The sequence below is a fragment of the Brachyistius frenatus genome, unplaced genomic scaffold, assembly GCF_029030835.1.
Source record: "Brachyistius frenatus isolate BFR_SWC_R1_liver_20210118 unplaced genomic scaffold, ASM2903083v1 Contig_17, whole genome shotgun sequence".
Lineage (NCBI taxonomy): Eukaryota > Metazoa > Chordata > Actinopteri > Embiotocidae > Brachyistius > Brachyistius frenatus.
The window spans coordinates 4495843-4514171 of NW_027210616.1; the positions used below are offsets into that span (position 1 = coordinate 4495843).

The 18329-nt window shown below is 40.4% G+C and overlaps 3 protein-coding genes across 5 annotated transcripts; 1 reads left to right on the forward strand and 2 right to left on the reverse strand.

Moving 5' to 3' along the window:
• Positions 1-1442: 1442 nt before the first annotated feature.
• zdhhc24 (zinc finger DHHC-type containing 24) lies at positions 1443-6067 on the reverse strand. Its single transcript, XM_069694491.1, has 3 exons — positions 5442-6067; positions 4243-4520; positions 1443-3247 (listed from the first exon to the last, which is right to left on the reverse strand). Exons 1-3 carry the CDS (start codon positions 5744-5746, stop codon positions 2955-2957), a joined length of 876 nt encoding a protein of 291 aa, XP_069550592.1. The 5' UTR covers positions 5747-6067; the 3' UTR covers positions 1443-2954.
• Positions 6068-7114: 1047 nt separating this feature from the next.
• LOC138618687 (high mobility group nucleosome-binding domain-containing protein 5-like) lies at positions 7115-10834 on the forward strand. Its single transcript, XM_069694601.1, has 8 exons — positions 7115-7261; positions 7344-7427; positions 8314-8719; positions 8846-8987; positions 9170-10030; positions 10105-10269; positions 10351-10385; positions 10493-10834. The coding sequence occupies exons 1-8, from the start codon at positions 7115-7117 to the stop codon at positions 10585-10587; spliced, it is 1935 nt and encodes a 644-aa protein (XP_069550702.1). The 3' UTR covers positions 10588-10834.
• Positions 10835-11509: 675 nt separating this feature from the next.
• On the reverse strand, positions 11510-18082 carry pola2 (polymerase (DNA directed), alpha 2). 3 transcript variants are annotated; one of them, XM_069694492.1, is made up of 18 exons: positions 17738-18082; positions 17062-17186; positions 16832-16920; positions 16645-16702; positions 16316-16425; positions 15726-15925; positions 15413-15501; positions 14889-15041; positions 14405-14467; positions 14269-14320; positions 13908-14032; positions 13719-13757; positions 13436-13509; positions 12749-12857; positions 12450-12556; positions 12173-12229; positions 11937-12063; positions 11510-11777 (listed from the first exon to the last, which is right to left on the reverse strand). In XM_069694492.1, exons 1-18 carry the CDS (start codon positions 17820-17822, stop codon positions 11625-11627), a joined length of 1815 nt encoding a protein of 604 aa, XP_069550593.1. In that variant the 5' UTR covers positions 17823-18082; the 3' UTR covers positions 11510-11624. The 3 variants fall into 3 exon arrangements, with proteins under 3 accessions (XP_069550593.1, XP_069550594.1, XP_069550596.1); XM_069694493.1 differs by lacking the exon at positions 17738-18082 and having other exon boundaries at positions 16832-16942; positions 17062-17081; XM_069694495.1 differs by lacking the exons at positions 16832-16920; positions 17738-18082 and having other exon boundaries at positions 17062-17149.
• Between the last annotated feature and the right edge of the window lie 247 nt (positions 18083-18329).

An 18329-nucleotide genomic window follows, 5' to 3' on the forward strand; every position in this document is an offset into this window, starting at 1 on the left:
GGCTTCATCAAAAATTAGAAACGTCAACTTTCATATCTTTCTCAATTAACTACTTGATGTTAACGTAACTGTATTTACGGGAGCTGACGCATGTCAAGGTTAAACTGAAAGATAATGTTTAACATACAAATATATACACTTTAATCAATATATAGTTTGAAATAAACGCGTGGACACGTTATCTGAAACAAATTAGATGAAACAAATACCAGCTGACACTTTTTTTCAGCTAACAAGCTAAGCAGGCTAACTAATGGTAGCTAAGTTACGCGACGCAAGCCGAACATCAAAGTTTGACAACAAACGTTACAAAAAACGCTTCCTGACAACAACTGTGAGGAAAAAAAAAACTATATATATATATATATATATAAAAACCTCACCGGCAAACGACGATAAATACGAGATGGCTGGTGGTGTTACAGCAGTTAGATGTTGGTCTACATCTACCGCCACCAAGCAGGTTGCCGCGCGTGCGACCAACGGCTCCGAGACGAGCCCGCGAGCCCCAGTTTGATTGGACCCATGTTGCGCAATAATCACAGACACACGTCAGCGTTTTCAAATTGACAGTCGTTGCTGGTTTGAAGCGTCCAAAGCGGATAGACGTAGTAAATGTCACAAGGAGTCTCTGTAGCGTCCTGTATTATTACAATATACTTAAAAAAAAAATAATAAAAAAAAAATCTATATTTACATACTTGATTATTGTAAATGTTCTCGTGTGCTGAGTGTTTATTGTATTTTTTTAGGTGATGATATAGAGTTCCTCCTTTTTTTTTTATTTTTTTTTACTATTTTCCTCCAATTTTCTTCAATAAAAATGTAAGAATAAATGTGAAAAAAATTATTATTGTAATAATTACATTAATCAAAAGACTTTTTTTAACAGTTAAAAATATATTTATATTTACATGCTTGATTATTGTAAATGTTCTCGTGTGCTGAGTGTTTATTGTATTTTTTTAGGTGATGATATAGAGTTCCTCCTTTTTTTTTTTACTATTTTCCTCCAATTTTCTTCAATAAAAATGTAAGAATAAACGTGAAAAAAATTATTATTGTAATAATCACATTAATCAAAAGACTTTTTTAACAGTTAGTTAAAAATATATTTATATTTACATGCTTATTATTGTAAATGTTCTCGTGCTGAGTGTTTATTGTATTTTTTAGGTGATGATATAGTTGCTCCTTTTTTTTTTTTTTTTTTTTTTACTATTTTCCTCCAATTTTCTTCAATAAAAATGTAAGAATAAATGTAAAAATATATATATATATATTTTTGTAATAATTACATTAATCAGAACACTTTTTTTTTTTTTTTACCAAACTCTAAGAACATGTCGTCTTTCGGTGCGTAGTTATTATAAATGTGCATTCAGAAGGGATGTCAATAGGGTTTAATGTGATAGAATTATATAAATAATGAAAAATGCTTTTCAAACCCAAGTTTAATTATCATAACACAGTTTACACTGACATTTTAAAAGGGAACCAAATACAAAATAATCTAACAGAACATTTTCTTAACTCAATTTCTGTAAAACCAAACATCAAATGAAAAAACGAAAGTTAGCAGACATACAATAACCAATACTTAGAAACTATATTTTTGTTATAATGGCAATTTAGTGACAAGTAATAACCTGTCAAAACTAAGGCTTGTACTTTGTCAGTTAACTTTAAGGTCAAGGAGAATTAAAATGACAAAAGGTGCAAAAAAGAAAAAGAAAAAGAGAAACAAAAAACGTTGTGCTACAAAACATGTTGGCACCGTCTCATAATCATATGACTTACTGAATGAAGACGGCTTCAGGAACCGGTCCGAAAAAAAACTATAAAATCTCTCGAGAAACATTTTGCTTTTCTTGTTTTTTGTTTTTAACTTTGAGTGAAAGTCTACAGTCACAGTTTGACAGTGTTATTACGGTATTAAATGCATTGTATAAAATGTTTGAGTATGTTTGTTAGCTGCAAAAACAGTATATATATAGTGTGTAAAATCAATATGTGGTGAGGACTCGGGACACAGATGTTGGTTGACTCCCATACTGACTGAAACATATAAAACACGGAGAAAGACTGCTCACATATCAAGTCCACAAAGGTAGATTTGAATACTGTATTTACCATATGACTTTCCACACTGGTCTATAAACAGCAGCACCAGATTTCACACCATGTGCTATTTCTGCTGATTGCTTCCTTTAGCACTGACACATATGACATATGAACCTCTTCTCGGTGCTCTCTTTGTTCCACCTGGCGCATCAATTCCCAGTGAAAAGGTCAGTGTAATAAACTCGACAGGAGCTCAGGAGAGGTTGCAGAGAAGTGGAAAGCATGAGCTGAGCCCAGCAGCTCCTGTACAACAGCAAAACAGGAGGCTGATGATTGTGTACTCTATAATGCTGTGGTCTAATCAGGAACAGTGCAAGCCACTTTTGTATGGCCTTCGGATTCAGGCAGCTTAAGTGTATGGGAGGAACCCAAATGATAAAAAGTAATTATCGCCACTCCCGAGAGTCCCACTGCTATTGGAGTTATTGACTGGGATTGTGAGTGCTTGTTTACGAGGATTTAAAACTTGACATTTTTTACGATCAATAAAATACATTCATATTTCAGTGTTGTTTTTAAACATATATATTTTCAGTGATCAGTATTCTGAAGGAACACTGTTCATTTCTGTGTTACTATCCTGAGACCATAATCAATTATTGTACCATGACCAAGGTGAATCGACCCTTTTAATCAGAAACCTAATTTCTTTGTCTCAGCACAGCGCAAGGCTACAGAGAGGATACTGGCTAAGAGTTATAACCAGCAACACACACCATTTAAGCTTCTTCCCATCCCAAGCTAACTCCTCTTCAACTGACTGCCGCTCCCGATGATGTCTACCACCACAATTAAAGTAACCCCACACGACATGTTCAGACTTCCAGCTGTTACCGGGTAGGTTCCAGCGATCCCGTGACCTCAAAGTTCATCCCATCTCCGGGCATCGGTGATGAGATGAGTGGGCAGAGCCAGCAGAGATACCAGCGAAGGCCCAGCGTGTAACGCAGGTTGCCCAGGAGCCCCAGGCTGTACGGTCTGCGGGATGAGTACCACTCCCTGGTGGTCTGACCCCGAAACATCAGGAAGAGATGGAAGAAGAAGAAGGCAGACACCAGCAGGAAACCCACCACGCAAGTGTCAGCGATGAAGGCAAAGGCGAAGGCACGTGCTGAGACCTGGCCTGAGGAGAGAGAGAGAGAGAGAGAGAGAGAGAGAGAGAGAGAGAGGAGGAACAGCAGTACAGAGGATGTAAAGCCAAGTATAGTATAGTACAGTATATATTTTTTATGTGGTGGCATGTTTCAAATACAGAGTTTCTGAATTATTGAAATTATTTCAAATAAAAAAAATCTTATAGGGGCAAAAATGACAACAACAAAAAAGTATATAAATATAATTTGATGGAGAAGTTAAACTAAGACTGACTGCAGTAATGATTATGTTACATCCTTCTGTGGAAGTAATCATAATTAACCCTCGTGTTGTCCTTGGGTCAAAATGACCCGCAGCTGTGTTCAACCAAGTTCTATTTTATTTCTATATTTTTATATTTTTTTGGGATCATTGGTCATCATTCTTTAAAGGAACCCTCACAGCCTCCTTGTCACGAATGATCCCAAAAAATATGAAAAATAAAATAGAACTTGGTTGAACACAGCTGCGGGTCATTTTGACCCGAGGACAACAGGAGGGTTAAACATGTCACGGTTCAAACTGCAGACTGTCAACATCTTGAAAAAACAGTTGTACATCACTCAGAAATAGTTCGTCCCTCATACACTGTGTTGTAGGATGGAGAGCACACACGTCTATACTGGAAGTCTGATTTTTGACAAGAGTAATATCAAACTGGATCAGAAACAAGTTATTTTTCAAGCCAAAAGGCCAAAGATTTGATTCCTCAGTTTTCTTTCACTTTCTATAGAATATTTAATGGTTTTGGAATTTAAAAAAAAGAAAGGAAAAAAAAAAAGCCATTAGTTGCAGCCCAATTTCAAACGCACCACGTGGGTTTAGAATAATAATGGTAACCCCAAAAAAAGCTGCTTAGATATTATACATCATTGCGAACCATACGAGTAACTCTAGCTGAAAATAAGTACCACAGCAACACCAATACAAGGAACGGACAACCGGCAAAACAGGACAACCAAGAATTGATCAGGCAGACGGTACCTGAGACAAGCATGATCCAGGGTATAAGCAGAAGCAGGACGCTGTGCACCGTCACCCCCTCCTTCAAGATGACGATGAAGACCTCTGCGTTCATCAGCGTGGCATACAGGAGCCCCGACCACATGAATAACAAGCAGCTCAGAAAGAAGCGGTAGTTGCGGAAGCCCACGCACTGGCCGAAAAACACACAGTGGTGGTCCCGGCGCAGCACACACACCTTGCAGTCGTGGCAGTGGGAGCACCGCGGAGGAGTGTGTGTCTCGCATGAATAACAGTACCTGTGTGAAAATAAATAGAGAAAACATTCTTTTATATATATATATATATATGCATGTTAAAGGTATTCTCCATGTGACACTGGTTATTAAAAGGTTATTAAAAGGACAGTGATTGGAGTTTCTTTGCTGTAGTTACAGGCTCTTCAAGTCACACTTTACACATACTAGAAAAACTATTAGCAGGTTCAGTTGTCAAGCAAAGTTACATTTCCTTCTCCATCTCATTTCAGCCACATGATTTTTCATTGAAACTGATCGGTGTCTGACAGTTGGGGTTCTCCTTTTTAACTATTTTGTTTCCCCTAACACCTAAAAGAAAATGGTGAAACGTACAACTATGACAGAAAGCAAAAACAATATACAGACTTTGAGGGCTTTCCTCAATAATTTGGAACCTGGCTGCTGATATTTGCGTTCTTTCAGCCACAAATACAATGAGTGAGGTTGTTCAGCGATATCTAGTCTGTGGTTAGTGTTCCAGTTAATCCCAGTGTTGAATTTAATTAAAGTCAAAAAATAGAAGTTCTCCACACACCAAACTCAGAAAACTATTTCTTTATGGGTGTCACTTCATGCACAGGAAAACTACCATGTTTAAACAGGAAAATGGCCCTTCCCAAACACGTCACCAAATTCAAAGAACACTATTGTCTTGAAATATATTGGACGCTGGAAGATTTCCCTTCACTGATGAGACTGCAAAGTGACAGGGTGATAGCATTATTAAAAGTTGCTTTACTTTATAGAATTTTGTGTGGATATACAACAAGAGAGGCTTGTGCAAGCAACGAATCACAGCCTCAAGACACAAAGGCACGTCGATAGTTGCGTCCACATACTGCTGTACTGTATATTCACTCATCAAGGTGGGTCATAATGATCCATTTTAGAGACAACGCCCCACAGCTGCCTCTTCCTTACCTCCACCCCTGGCCCATGCCTTCTCCCCCCAGGAACACCCCCCTGATGCTCGGACTAGTTTTCACGAAGAGCGTGGCGTTCCAGCAGATGTTGCCCAGCATGAAGTACTGGGCCAGCAGGTGGACCACCTTCCACCAGACGGACCACTGCGTCTTCTTCTGGTCCGCCTCCAGGGGAGCCTCGACCATCACCAGGTAGCTCACCTCCCCGGTGATGGAGAAAACCAGGAACGTGTTGAGGGCTACGGGGAGGTGGTGACACAGCCTCTCGGCCCCGCAAAACACTTTACTGGCAAAACTCGTCATGTTTGGTGCCCGTCCGCCTCCTCGTGCCGTTTGAATCACAGCTGAAACATCGATGTGGAAGGAACGATTTGATAGACGCACAGCAGTGCCTGTTGGTTGGCTTAGTTAGCCAAATAACCACCAATTGGGTCTGTGCGCGCGGTATTAATCAGCCATATAAAACCAATAATACCTGATCTGTCTTCAGGACAAATTACTGTTGTATAAGAGATTAAATGTAACGTCAACAGTCTCTGTGAACACCTATCTCTAACACGAACTGCCTTACTGGACGGAATCACGTCTGCTAACATGTGTTACACGAAAATAGATCCGCACCGGAACGACACACAATGGTTCCGCCTTTAACATCCCATGAGCGATTGTTTAGTTGTATTCAGCGGTTTATTTATTTATTTTTTATTATTTTTTTTAAACAAAATTCATTATATTTTGTCTGCTGACCCAACCTACCCAAAAATCCCCTCGTTATATTAAGAGGCAACTGCCTGGATAACACTTTGCTCATCTAATGTGAGCCTTGTAATACCATATCTCTGCTGTGTTCCTGACCACTGTACAATTCCATTCCTTGTCATTTTCTATAAACCAGAGGTCCCCATTTGTGGTAGCCTACTGAGGAGCCCCTGTTTAACCCCATTACTATGCTTCAAAATGGACTGGCAGCATGTCTGGTCCCTCCCACTCAAAACACAGCCCTTAATCCCTGGTAATCTCTGCATCTAATGAAAGCCTGCAGTCATGGCTGCACCGAAAGAGAATTTGCTGTCTCTTGGACATCTGACCGGCACAGAAAAAAATACTTTCACACAACAAAGAGATTACGGAATAAAAAAGAGGTGAGACCCTTGACTGCTGCAGTGGAGACAGGGAGTGACATGTGGAATTTGTACTTTTGTGGTATTTAAAATAGCAAACATTTACTAATCACAGCCTACTATTATTCACTTTAATACATGAAGGTTTGTGTGGTTCTACAAGCAGTATTTCACGATTGTATGCCATTTTATATGAGAATAAGAAGAAGTTATACTTAGAGTGAAGGCTACTTTTATAGGAGAATCTAAGAATAAAACGCTGTAATGTAAACTGAAAAGTTTGATACTATCATCTTTGAGCTGTGTGTGAGGGAGATGATGGAAATGTTGTGTTTAGCCTGGGTAACCTTAATGTTGTGTTATGCAATCTCTCGTTCACAGAATCAATAGGCCTGCGCTGTTGCAAGACTTTTCGACTATTCAGAGTCAGAAGCATCTGTAAGTCAAAAGGCAAAAAGATGCTCGCTTGGTGACTCATTGTGTTAGTTTTGTTTAGAGGTTGGTTTTTTTTTCCATTTATAACTTTGTGTGTGTTTCCTGTAGCAGAGTGATGCACCTGCAGCAGCGCTGGCAGGAGCTTGAGGAGAGAGAGCGCATGGCCCAACAACACAACAGGCAGCTGCTGCAGCAGTTTGAAAAAGCCCAGGAGACACTGAAGGACATGTTGGCCCGCAATGCAGCCATGAAAACTATTCGGGTGCACAGATCAATGATACATAGTTCTCCTAAATACCTTACTTTTTACTTTTGTGCTGAACCTACCTTTTTGAGCCCCGCAGATGGAGTATGAGAGGTACCTGGAGGAGAGCTACCCCCGCTGGCAGCAGCAGTTCATGGAGAAGACACAGACTGCTCAAAAGAAGGTACAATCAAAGCACAGTATGCAATGGCAATGGCAATTTATTATCATTATTTATTTAACTGAGCAATCAAAATCAAGTTTGAGATACAAAAAATGTAATGTGTAAAATCACACCCTTAAAATTTCTCCAGGATCTTTTCTTATACTTAAGGAAAAAAAGCAAAAAAAAATAAATATAGGATTTACAATACAACAGCTTTTTCTTTTCTGCTTGTTGAAGATAATTTTTGTCTCCATTTGCACCTAAATTCTTTATCTATTCTTTATCTATCATAAAGGCACTTATTATCCATGCAAAAGATATCTCTCTAAAATGTTTACTACATGCCATGCTACGTTGTCAGTGTGAAAAAAGGTTGTTTCTTCAACAGAGAATGGAGGATTGTCTGAGGACATGCGTAAATGATACAGAAGAACAAAGAGTGAAAAAGTCCTCTGTAGATCAACCTTTACTTTCACAAGGTTTGTTCTCTTCCCAACTCACTTTTAAGAAATGATGTAGTCACATTTATTCTCGAGCGTTAATGGTGTGTCCCAGACTGAACAAATTAAATTTTAATAGAGGACAGGGAACACTGGAGCCTTTAGCAAATGTACTTTTCAAGAATGCTCCACAAGCTGGTTTTCACATCATAGTTGAAATTAAAACTTTTTGGGGGTTTTTGATATTTCTAAGTCCTTTTATTTATTTATTTATTTTTTTTTTACTGTACACATGCAAACTCCAATGTAAGAAAGTATCCTTGTTTGCAGGTCCTGCCACGAGGCCAAAAAAACCTGCTGCATCTGAAATGTACTCTAGCCACGAGGCATCTAACTTTAAACAAGACAGCTCTTCTCATCTTCCCTTCCCACATTCCTGCTGGTTGACCCACACCCAATCCCAGACAGGTAGGTTTCCTATCAGAGTGCCCTATCAACCCCCCACCTCTTCTCAAGTCCCTCCATCTTTCTTCCCAACACCCACCTTCCAACATCCTCACCCATATCCGCTCCACCACTTCGCCTCCACAACGGGTTATCCACATCACGGGCCCAGGCAGGACCCACCAGACTCGGCTTCCCAGCACTACGACGACAACCCCTGGTCCTGGGCTGCTGGTGCAGCTGCGATCCTCTCAGGCTTTGAGGCCCTGTGGGGCCAGCTCTCAGTGGAGGAGCCTCAGTCTGAGGCGAGGGTTTCACAGACTGAGAGGGAGGAGGATGAGAAAAGCAGCGCACCGAGCTCAAAGAGAGAGAGAGGCAGAGGAAGCAGGAGCAGTCATGTGTCGCAGGAGCTGGATGTTAAACCAGGTGGGAAGAAAAAAACAAGCATTTATATCACATATTGATTTGTGTTTGTAGACAATAGGCTTTGTTTACACTTGCCTTTCTTGTGCATTTATGTGTAACTTGTTTGTTTATGCATTTTGTATCCAGTCCGTCTGTCCAGCAGTCTCGCAGAGAGCACTGAGAGCAGCAGAGATTCCAGTCTGGCGAGCAGAGAAAAGAGGAAGAAGAGGGAGAAGAGAGGAAGAACACAGCGTACCTCCTCAGACAGGGAAAGAGGCAGCTCTCAGGAGTAAGTCATATTTTTGACAGATTTATCATGTAGTTGACTTGGTATTTGCATATTTTCTTCTCTTCAAACAGCATCAGCCTCTTTTATTGTAATACACATAAGGAAGAAGAACCTAAGGCCTGAAGAAACAAAACCATCTACTTCACTTGTCTATCTATTGTTTTGATTCATTCTTCTCTCAGGTCATCCAGGGCTTCCAGTGTGATTGTCCTTGCCTCTGTTGCAGTGGCCCAAAACTCAGAAAGGGATGCCTCATCAGAGAAAGGCCACAGCAGCAGTAGTACAAGGAGGATGAGGAGAAGTGGGAGGCTTGCTGCTGTATCACCAAGATCTGAGAAGATGGCAAAGGAGAAGACCAGGAGTGATGAACATAGCTCAGAGAGTCACAATGAGGAGAGTCATAATACTGGTGAGGAGCTGAGAACGTCAAGTGAGGAATCCACAAGTTCAAAAGTGGGGAATCAAAGTCATGACAACAAATCAGAGAGCTGTAGAGAGGAGTCGGGATCCCAGAGGACAGAGGAGTCAGGAAGTGATAGTATACAGATTGAAAATGGAGTCACAGGTGAAAAAGAAAAGCAAGAGAGTAGCAGCTCGGCGCAAAGCAGCACAGACGAAAAAGATGAAGGAGAAAGAAAGAAAAATCTGGGAGCTGGAGAAGAAGATGAAGAAGAAGATAACAGCCAGGAAGATGAAGAGGAAGAACACAAAGATGTGGAGAAAGATGACGACCATGAGGATGAGGTTTCGGAGGAAGAAGTGGAGTTAGCAGCAGAGGATGAGCTGGAGGATCAGGGAGACGATGAAGAACAATCAAACAGGTCGAAGAATGAAGACACTGAAAACAGAAAACAGGATTCTGCCTCCTCTCAGGATGAAGAGGTGGATGAGGATGGAAGTGAAGGCATTGAGGACAAAAAAGAGGGGGCGGGGTCAAATGAAGAGGATGGGGAGAGCGAGGAGGAAAAAGAGGACAGGGGTGATGAAGCAGAACCAGAAGACAGAGATTCAGACGACAGCATCATCTCACCAGAAGAAAAGAGGTAAGATGATGAAGTAATCAAATAATCTTCCTCACAAATGACGCCTCCTGAATTATGTGCAATCCTGTTTTTAGACCTAAACAGATGCAGATAATTCCTGAGGAGGCAGCTGAGGATAATGAGGGTGATGAAGACGAGGAGCAGAGTGAAGCAGGATCCTCTAATGACAACTCAAATGAAAACAGTGATGAAGATATTGAAAGTCTCCTCGCACCTCAAGAACAAACAAAGCAGAGAGAGTAAGTTCAATTTTTCTTTTCCAATGACATAAACGACTTCATGAAATTTCATTCTCATTTTTGTTGTTACATATTCTTTAGAGAAAACGACCTGAAAATTGAGGAGAAGCCCAAAGGTAACGTATCATCAGTCATTACAATCCCAAGACAACGTGGACAGAGAATATGTTGTAGGTCCTTGTAGATGTTGATTCTGATTCATGTTCAATTTCTTCTTCAGCAGTTTGTGACAATGTGGAGATCTTTCAGGCGGAGCAGGACAGATCGAACACAGATCAACCAGGTGAATCTGATGAGTTTGATCACTTTTATGACTAAATGTGTTGCTGCCTAAACCCAAGATTGAAGGACAAAAACTACCTCGTTCAACTTGAAATCAGTTTTATGTCGGAGCAAAATATTTGTATTAAATATGAACAATTATTGGTTGTTTAGTTTTCTGGCATTTATCCAATTTCTAAAGCCCGGCGGATTCATTGGTTGGGTGCTTATTTTGGCTTATTTCAAATATGTAGGCATTTGTGTTGACTGATATGAAAACTTGTTTTGAGAGAACAATGTAGAAAAAGATGCCTGCTGTAACTTAGAATTGTTTTTACTTGATATTTTTAGCTTTCTAGTTATTGGTGATTGTTACATTTCCAGTGAAGTTTACTGTTTGATGGCTTTTTGGACAATAAAGTTGATCTTTTAACTGGGAGATATCCTGCCTCCATTACATATCTTTATCACAAGTGTTTGATAACAACATCTCAAGTCGATGATTTTACTTCCTAATATCAGTCACCACAAAAATCCAGTCTCAGTCGGGCTCCAATCACCTCCATCCAAAAATCGAAAAATATCAGAACTGGAATGACTCGTTAGACTGCATTACACACACTAAAGTATTATATTTTTGGAGTTTACAGTTTGAACTACAATAGAAACAGGTTTTTTTCAACAGGTGTCTTTTTGCTCCAGTAAGAAGTAAGGAAACAGCTGATTTACTGTTGAACAGAGCAAAAGAGGAGAAAAGAAACATTTAAACCTTTTGATTGAAACTCAAACCACAGCACAACAATAACTCCAGTAGAAGAGAAGTACAAAAACTGTACAAAGGGTGACAATAATTTATTGAAAAGACATTATTCTGGCTGTATCCGAGTGACTTGATATTTCACCAGCTGTGACGCCAGAGCACAGTACATTTCAACATGTCTGCAATATAAAAAATAAACCAAAATGTAGAAAAAAAAAATTTTGGGGGGGAGGGGTTACGTCATCATGTTTGGAGAGCACAGTGTTCAGAGAAAACGGCTCCTGGTTAAATCAGCAAATTTCTGGTGACAATGAGAGTTTAAAGTCTTTAATGGTTAGATTTTCACCACCTGAGCAGCCAAACAGGGGCTCACTCTCTTCCCGTCCTCTGATGTAGTGCTGCAATGAATGAGCAGCCTGCCGTACGTCCCACCCACCTGACCTTTGGTCAGCCGTCCAGGATTGACACACACACAGCCGACCACATCCTGAGGACGGTGGAGACGAATTTAAAAAGACAGAAAAATGTGGTTAATCAAATAAAGAAAATAAGTGTTTCCAATTCAGCAGAACTTTTCATCCTAATTTGTAGACAAATGCAAAACGTGTCTGGGTACATGAAATCAGCACAGACAGGAGCTCTGTACCTTTACAAAGTAGCGCAGCTCCGAGGGAATGATAAGAACGTCTGGGGTGAGCGGCATCTGGCCGAAACTCTGGAACTTTTCATGATCCATGTTGACCTCCTCCACAGGTGGGTACAGCGGGTAGTAACTGGAAGTGCAAACAGACGCATACGCTTCATGAATTCTGTGCAAGCTTAAGAGAAAAAAAAAAAGAAAAAGAAAAAAAAAGGAGTGCTGAAGTCTTTTAGGACGTCTACCTCCTCTGGGTCAGCATGTGCTTCAGTATGCGTGAAAATCTGTCCGATCCGGTGCCACTGCAACACAACACATTCTCATTCAACGCTGTACTCTGATGGCATTCATTGAAATACATAAATCAGTGACATGCAATACTGTGTTTGTTCATGTCAAACTAAATATGTAGATGGTTCAATAATTTGGTTCTCAATGATTCATTTGATGATTTTGTCCTGCTGCATAAAGGTAAATGAATAAAAAAACAAATATTCCCACTAAAAACACAGTCGTCCTCACCAGCTGATCACCTCTGCACTCATGTGGAAAAGTATGTCGGTGGATGTCAGGCCAAAGGTCACGCCGTCAATCAGCAGGGTGCAGGGGTCAGGGACCAGGGTGACACGCTGTACAGTGAGAAGACTGATTATATTGTTTGAATGTAATAACAAAGACAAAAGTTGTAGTGCCTCAGCTGGGATCTTGTTGATAACAGCTAAAACTTCAGTCAGACTTGTGACACAACAGCAAGTGACAAACATAAGCCGTTTATTGACTTTACACATATAATCCTACAGTCAGGCATCTGTGTTTCTGACCTGGGCCTGGTCCTTGCTGAGGTTTGGTAGGGTGAAGGGAGGCTGCGGGTAGATGAAATTATGTTGGATGTCTCTCTGGGAGGGCACGAACACCAGGCGACAGCCAACGCTGGATACAAGAAAACACGAAGCTTCGTTATGGTGGAAAGGTTTCTGATTTGGGCAGATTACAAGGTACCGTGAGGAAAATGCTGTTCTCAGAAGTCTCAATAGTGGAACTGTTAGGGTTGGATTACTCTCTTTAGAGATTGGCACTTCAAGAGAAAAAAAACGATTTGATAATTACGTAGAACTAATCGATTATTTATGTATTTTTCTGTCCGTTGTCTCTTTGCTTGAGCCTGGCACGCTCTCTCACTGGTTTGTCTACTTACTGATGGTTTCTGCTACTCTGCATCACCTGGTGTAACACCATCATCGCTTATTGAGGGAGAAAGTAGGACCATTTGTTTTGATACAACCCATACGGCCCATATTGAAAATGTGGCAGAATTGTTTTCATGGAGAAATTATGACTCAAGGTCACATTTTTATATGATCAATCATGCAGCCCTAACTGTCAGTTTTGGAAAGGTGGTCAGACACGGATCACCAATCCACCATCACAAAAGTGGCGGCAGAGGGAGTTTTGTATGGATGAGCATTGTGGATGGAGCATAATGATCCCTTTGGGAAGCTGAGACATACCTTTTGGTGCCATCCACAATGCTTTCAATACATCTTGAGAAAATGGCCTCAAACGTCTCGGTCACCTGGGCTTTCTGTTTGAGAAACGGGTGGAGATAGAGAAGATCAGACATATTCACGATCAAACAGCGTTATGTGAAGATCTGGGAACATGTTGACTTTGGATGTGGAGGTTGAAATGAGATAATTTTATGCAAAACATTACATCCAGGACAAGAGGGTATATTCTGGGATAAAAAAAAAAAATAAAAAAAAATAAAAAACATGTCCACGTCATACCTACCTCAATTTGTTCATGTTTGGAATCCACAAACGGGCCCAGCTGGAGAAGAGAGAAACACACAGATAACAGAGGTCTATGAGGATTGTGTGCCTTTAACCCAATGATGAAGGGTATTCAGAAGCTTTTCTGAGCTTACAGTGGATAGTATATGTTGAAGCAAACTATGATGAGCAACAAGAGCAACTGTACCAGCAGACAGACATCAGGACGATCCCTGATGATGACATTGATGAGGTCCAGCAGGGGGTCAAAGGTCAGGCTGTCAGAGGGAGTGTACGGTCCACAGGCCACCAGTACATTCAATGGCTCTGCAACTGAATTAGATGAATAGGGTGCAGTGATGAGAAAAAAATATATATAAGCTGCCCAAAACACAATAAGGACGCATAGAAATGAATACCCTTTGTAGTTGGAAGATTTATGCATGTTTATATTCTTCATTCAAATCATGAATAAAGTTGTGAGCACAGTTTCATGCCAAAATCAAACAAGTCAGGAACAGGATACATGATTCCTGTATTATACAGTATAAGCCAGCAGTGCTCCTCACCTTCATCTGTCTCCATTTTTACATTAGAAGCGTAGAAAGGAAGAGGAACTCCCTAAAAAGACAAGACCATTAACAGAAGATACACAAACAGTGAGATACTCTGAACCTCCTGATTGTAAAGCAACTTGTAGCCGACCTCATAGACTTTAGAAGCCACCAGTTTTCTCCCAGTGGCGTTCATCCCCTCCATCACTACCACCTGAAAAGAAGAAAAGGAGCTCTTCAAGATAAATGTTTTATAACATGAAGCTTATTTGGATAGAGTTGCAAAAAATTTGAACAAGTAAATAAGAAGCAGAAGCATTTTGCCCATCAGGCGCAATGTGTCTGCTGCTAAAAGTTTTTTCTTCACTGCAGGCAGACACTAGTTTATTCTTCTGTAGGGTTTGTCAGAGTTCTCGGTCAGACGCTGCGTCAGTCTCAAGTCCACGTCCTTGGCATGCTCTGTTACTCTAGGTGGCTGTATAACCTGCTGCACACTAACCTTAGCGCACAGGTAAAGGAGAAACCACCATTTTGTGTGTGCTCATGAACATATTTATCATTACAGTTAAAAAGACTTTCAGAAAAGACCCATTTGTATCTTAACATGTCAAAACAAGACATTTCATTCAGCTCACCTGACCGGGAAAGAGGGAATACTCTTCGATCTCTGACAGGTCAACGGGTACCTGCTGACCACCTTGATCTGGTCCGGCCTCCAACAGAACCGACTGTGCATTCAGTTTGCCATTACTGTCACAGCAAACCTGACCCAGCACAGTTATACTGTCCTGCAGGTGGAGAGATGTAAACACAACAAAGTAAGCAATCATACAATTATAAATTTTTTTTATGAATATTTTACTTGCATCTTATATTTAATACGTGGGAGAATTTACTGCGCAGACATATATTTGCCTGAATTTAAGTTCAAATCTTTCAACAGTTAAATCAAATGTTCAAAGTTCAGCATTGACCAGTTCTGACATGTTAAAAGCAGTAAAACTGTCACTCAAAAAAGCTTTAACATATGAGCTTCCTAGTGAAGAAAAAAAAAAAAAAAAGATAAGTGCTGCTTAATTTCATAACTAAAACTTTGGAAAATCACAAGGTCAAACTTATATCATTTTACAGATTTCCCACAGCAGTAACACTTCTGTACCTGAGCAGGTAGAGAGACGGGGGAGAACTCCTCAATGTTGAAGTGAGACCTGAGGCCTTCTTCCAGCTCCTCAATCTTCTCTGTCAACACTGGGAAAGAGACATGTAAAAATAGGAACTACACACTCTGGGCACGCTAAATGAGTATTAATGAATAAATACGGATTAATTCGTACTGTCTCCATTTATTCAATCAGAATGTTCAATTACTTTCAATGTATTTAGACCTATAAATAAAGGTGAACATGCCTTTCATGCTGTAGGACAGGCTGTCTGGGACTGATGACCATCAGTAAGTCTCCACAGCTACATACCATTTCGAACATCTCGCAGCCTCTGGAACATGTATTTGTAGCTGCATCGCAGGGAGTCTTCAGGCCCCTCCAGGAGGTCCAGTTGGACGCCTGCGCCTGGATCCTTCCTGCCCAACCAACGGGTGCCCTGCACGGCCCCGAATGTGACCACCACCTCCCCTTTTGCTCCTCGATGGCTGTACTTCTGTGAGGGTGTTGAACTTCCAAGGAGAGATGGAGAGAGGGGGCGAAGTAAGGTCATAGTGCCACAAATACCGATCTTAACAAGCAGTAGCAGTTTCATGAAAAGAGTATGTGTCAAATTAATTTGAACAAGACGGTCAGTAAGAATTAAACAGTATCTTTAATTTCTGTAAAATATGCATTGTTGTTACTTTACAAATAACATATGTTACTTATATTTCAGAGAGCAAAAATTCAAACGACAACAACAGTGTAACAAAGAGCAGAACCAAGACAACTAATTAGTAGCTGCTGTAGTTCACTGACAACAGAAAACTAAAACACATGGAGGTACACTTTCCACGCCTTTGCAGGGATAAAGTTGTTTTCCAGTAACTCACTGACTGTGTGTGTGAGCTGTGGAGTACCTGGGAGAGAAGCTGGACGGAGACAGCAGCAGGCTTGGGCTGGCCAGCAGAGCTGCACTCCTCTTTGATTGAGAATGCTCTGGGGTGGTTAGTGCTCGTTTCTGAGAGCCCTTTAAAGACGCAATAAACATGGTCAGAGCAGAGTACAGTAATTGTGTGAGATGTTTTAAAATGTGTACACACAGAAAACAAAGATTCAGACTCACTCTCCGAAACTTGTAAGGCATCCTTAACTTATTTTATCTCTTAAAAGAGCAGATTAAAAGAAAGTAGTTCACAGATTAAGCTGTGAGAGAGACAGGTCTGTCCAGCCTGAAGTGGCAGCTCACCTTAGCAGGAGTAGAGTAGACATCCAAGAGATTTTCCTCCTCTTCCTCAGCTTTTATTCTGGAAAAAAAATTGGTCAAGGTCTGTAGCACAATAGCATTAACTGACACCAATCACAAACAACAGATCACCCTGAAAGAGGTTTTGCTGCATAGATGTGTTTTTGTTTGAGTTTACTGTGAAGGATACAACTCTTGTAGCGAGTGAATGTCTCTGGTTCTGTTATGAGTTTCTTCTTTTCTGAAGTTTTGTCTGGATTTTATTTTCTTGTTTAAAACCTGCCAAGAAAATAGGCACATACTGTAAAAAAAAAAAAAAAAAAAGAAAGAAAAAAAAGTGGAGTCCTGTTTGATGAGATCCTGGTGAAACAAAGAAAGTGTATAATCTGGAAAATATAAACAGTATGTAGTTTCTGTTACCTCATGTTCAAATTGCTCCAGGGTGTTCATGGTGAGCTCCAGTCCATTTTTGGTGGAGCTGTAGGCCACCCACTCCAGCACCATCTCATCTGCCTGAATCCTGTTACAAATACACAGCTCCACCACTAAGACAGAAGAGATATGAAAGAAATCAGGCAAAATCTGAGAAGGAAAAACTGGCTCCAAATACACTGAGGCAATGACTGAAAAATAATACTGTAAATGAAAATCAGAGAGTGATTACAGCTGACATCAAACAAACATAGCAGAGAAGAGATAGAAAATATAAAACCAGTGGGATATGATCATTACAGACATAGATGTATATTTATGTTTTCATGAAAGACACAATCATATTGCGATATAAAGTGGGACACATGCAGACTTTAATATTTCGGATATAAACGCAGTGCAAAGGAAACCCTGAATGTTATTTTAAGACGTTGTAAAACAGGAAATGATGTACATGCGCATATAAATATAATAACTTCATGACAACAGACGAGAACAAATACGCTAAAGGGCTATAAAACTGCACCACTGCTATCAGGCATCCTTCAATTTAGGCTGCTTGTTGCTTGAAATAATGGTACTCTCTGCTATCCCGGAAAACACAAGTGTCCGAGAAATGAAGCACTCTCCAGCGCAGATAAACTCAGCTTCGTTAGCTACTTACTCTTGTCGAGGACGGAGTCATCCTGGCAGGGTACGTCGAACATTTCCATCTCGGTCTTTAGGCCCTCTGTGGTTACCAGTGCCATTGTTTTATGCTGTGTAGTAAACTAAAATGTGCAGGTACGGAGATGGAGGTCCGATGCTGTGACGATACTTCAGTGGCTGACGTTAGCTTTGCTTCATAACAAAACCGACGACCTGAGTATTCAAACAACGCGATTTCTGCAGCAGTTAGCTAAATGTTTGCTGCTGGGTGTAAGTACGCAGAATAAATCCGATCAACATCAGATGGCCATTTCATTTTACCGCGAAAAAAAAAGTGCTGTCGGTGTTGGCGGCCGGAAGTTACGTCACATCCCAAACAATTATAAGCGGAAGTTAGTTGTAGTCACAAAAATAAACGCCTCTATCGCCCCCCTAGTGGTCACCGTGAAACGTTTCAGGTTTCGAAATACTTGTTTCACCAGTCTGGTTATTCCAGTTTGCCTTGTTTCACACCAATAAATATCATGTTTAAATAAGGATATACACACTGGAATACATTGTAGTACAACAGATGTTTATATCACTGTACCACATTTATTATTTAGGGG

Coding starts and splice junctions, on each gene's coding strand:
- zdhhc24 (XM_069694491.1), bottom strand. CDS start 5,746: ATGACGAGTTTTGCCAGTAAAGTGTTTTGCGGGGCCGAGAGGCTGTGT. Junction 4,521..5,441: donor GGCATGGGCCAGGGGTGGAG/GTAAGGAAGAGG, acceptor ATTTTCACACAG/GTACTGTTATTCATGCGAGA. Junction 3,248..4,242: donor CTGGATCATGCTTGTCTCAG/GTACCGTCTGCC, acceptor CTCTCTCCTCAG/GCCAGGTCTCAGCACGTGCC.
- LOC138618687 (XM_069694601.1), top strand. CDS start 7,115: ATGCACCTGCAGCAGCGCTGGCAGGAGCTTGAGGAGAGAGAGCGCATG. Junction 8,988..9,169: donor GAAAGAGGCAGCTCTCAGGA/GTAAGTCATATT, acceptor TTCTTCTCTCAG/GTCATCCAGGGCTTCCAGTG. Junction 10,386..10,492: donor AATTGAGGAGAAGCCCAAAG/GTAACGTATCAT, acceptor CTTCTTCAGCAG/TTTGTGACAATGTGGAGATC.
- pola2 (XM_069694492.1), bottom strand. CDS start 17,822: ATGGCACTGGTAACCACAGAGGGCCTAAAGACCGAGATGGAAATGTTC. Junction 15,042..15,412: donor CCGTCTCTCTACCTGCTCAG/GTACAGAAGTGT, acceptor CTCCACCTGCAG/GACAGTATAACTGTGCTGGG. Junction 13,758..13,907: donor GTCCTGATGTCTGTCTGCTG/GTACAGTTGCTC, acceptor TCTCTTCTCCAG/CTGGGCCCGTTTGTGGATTC.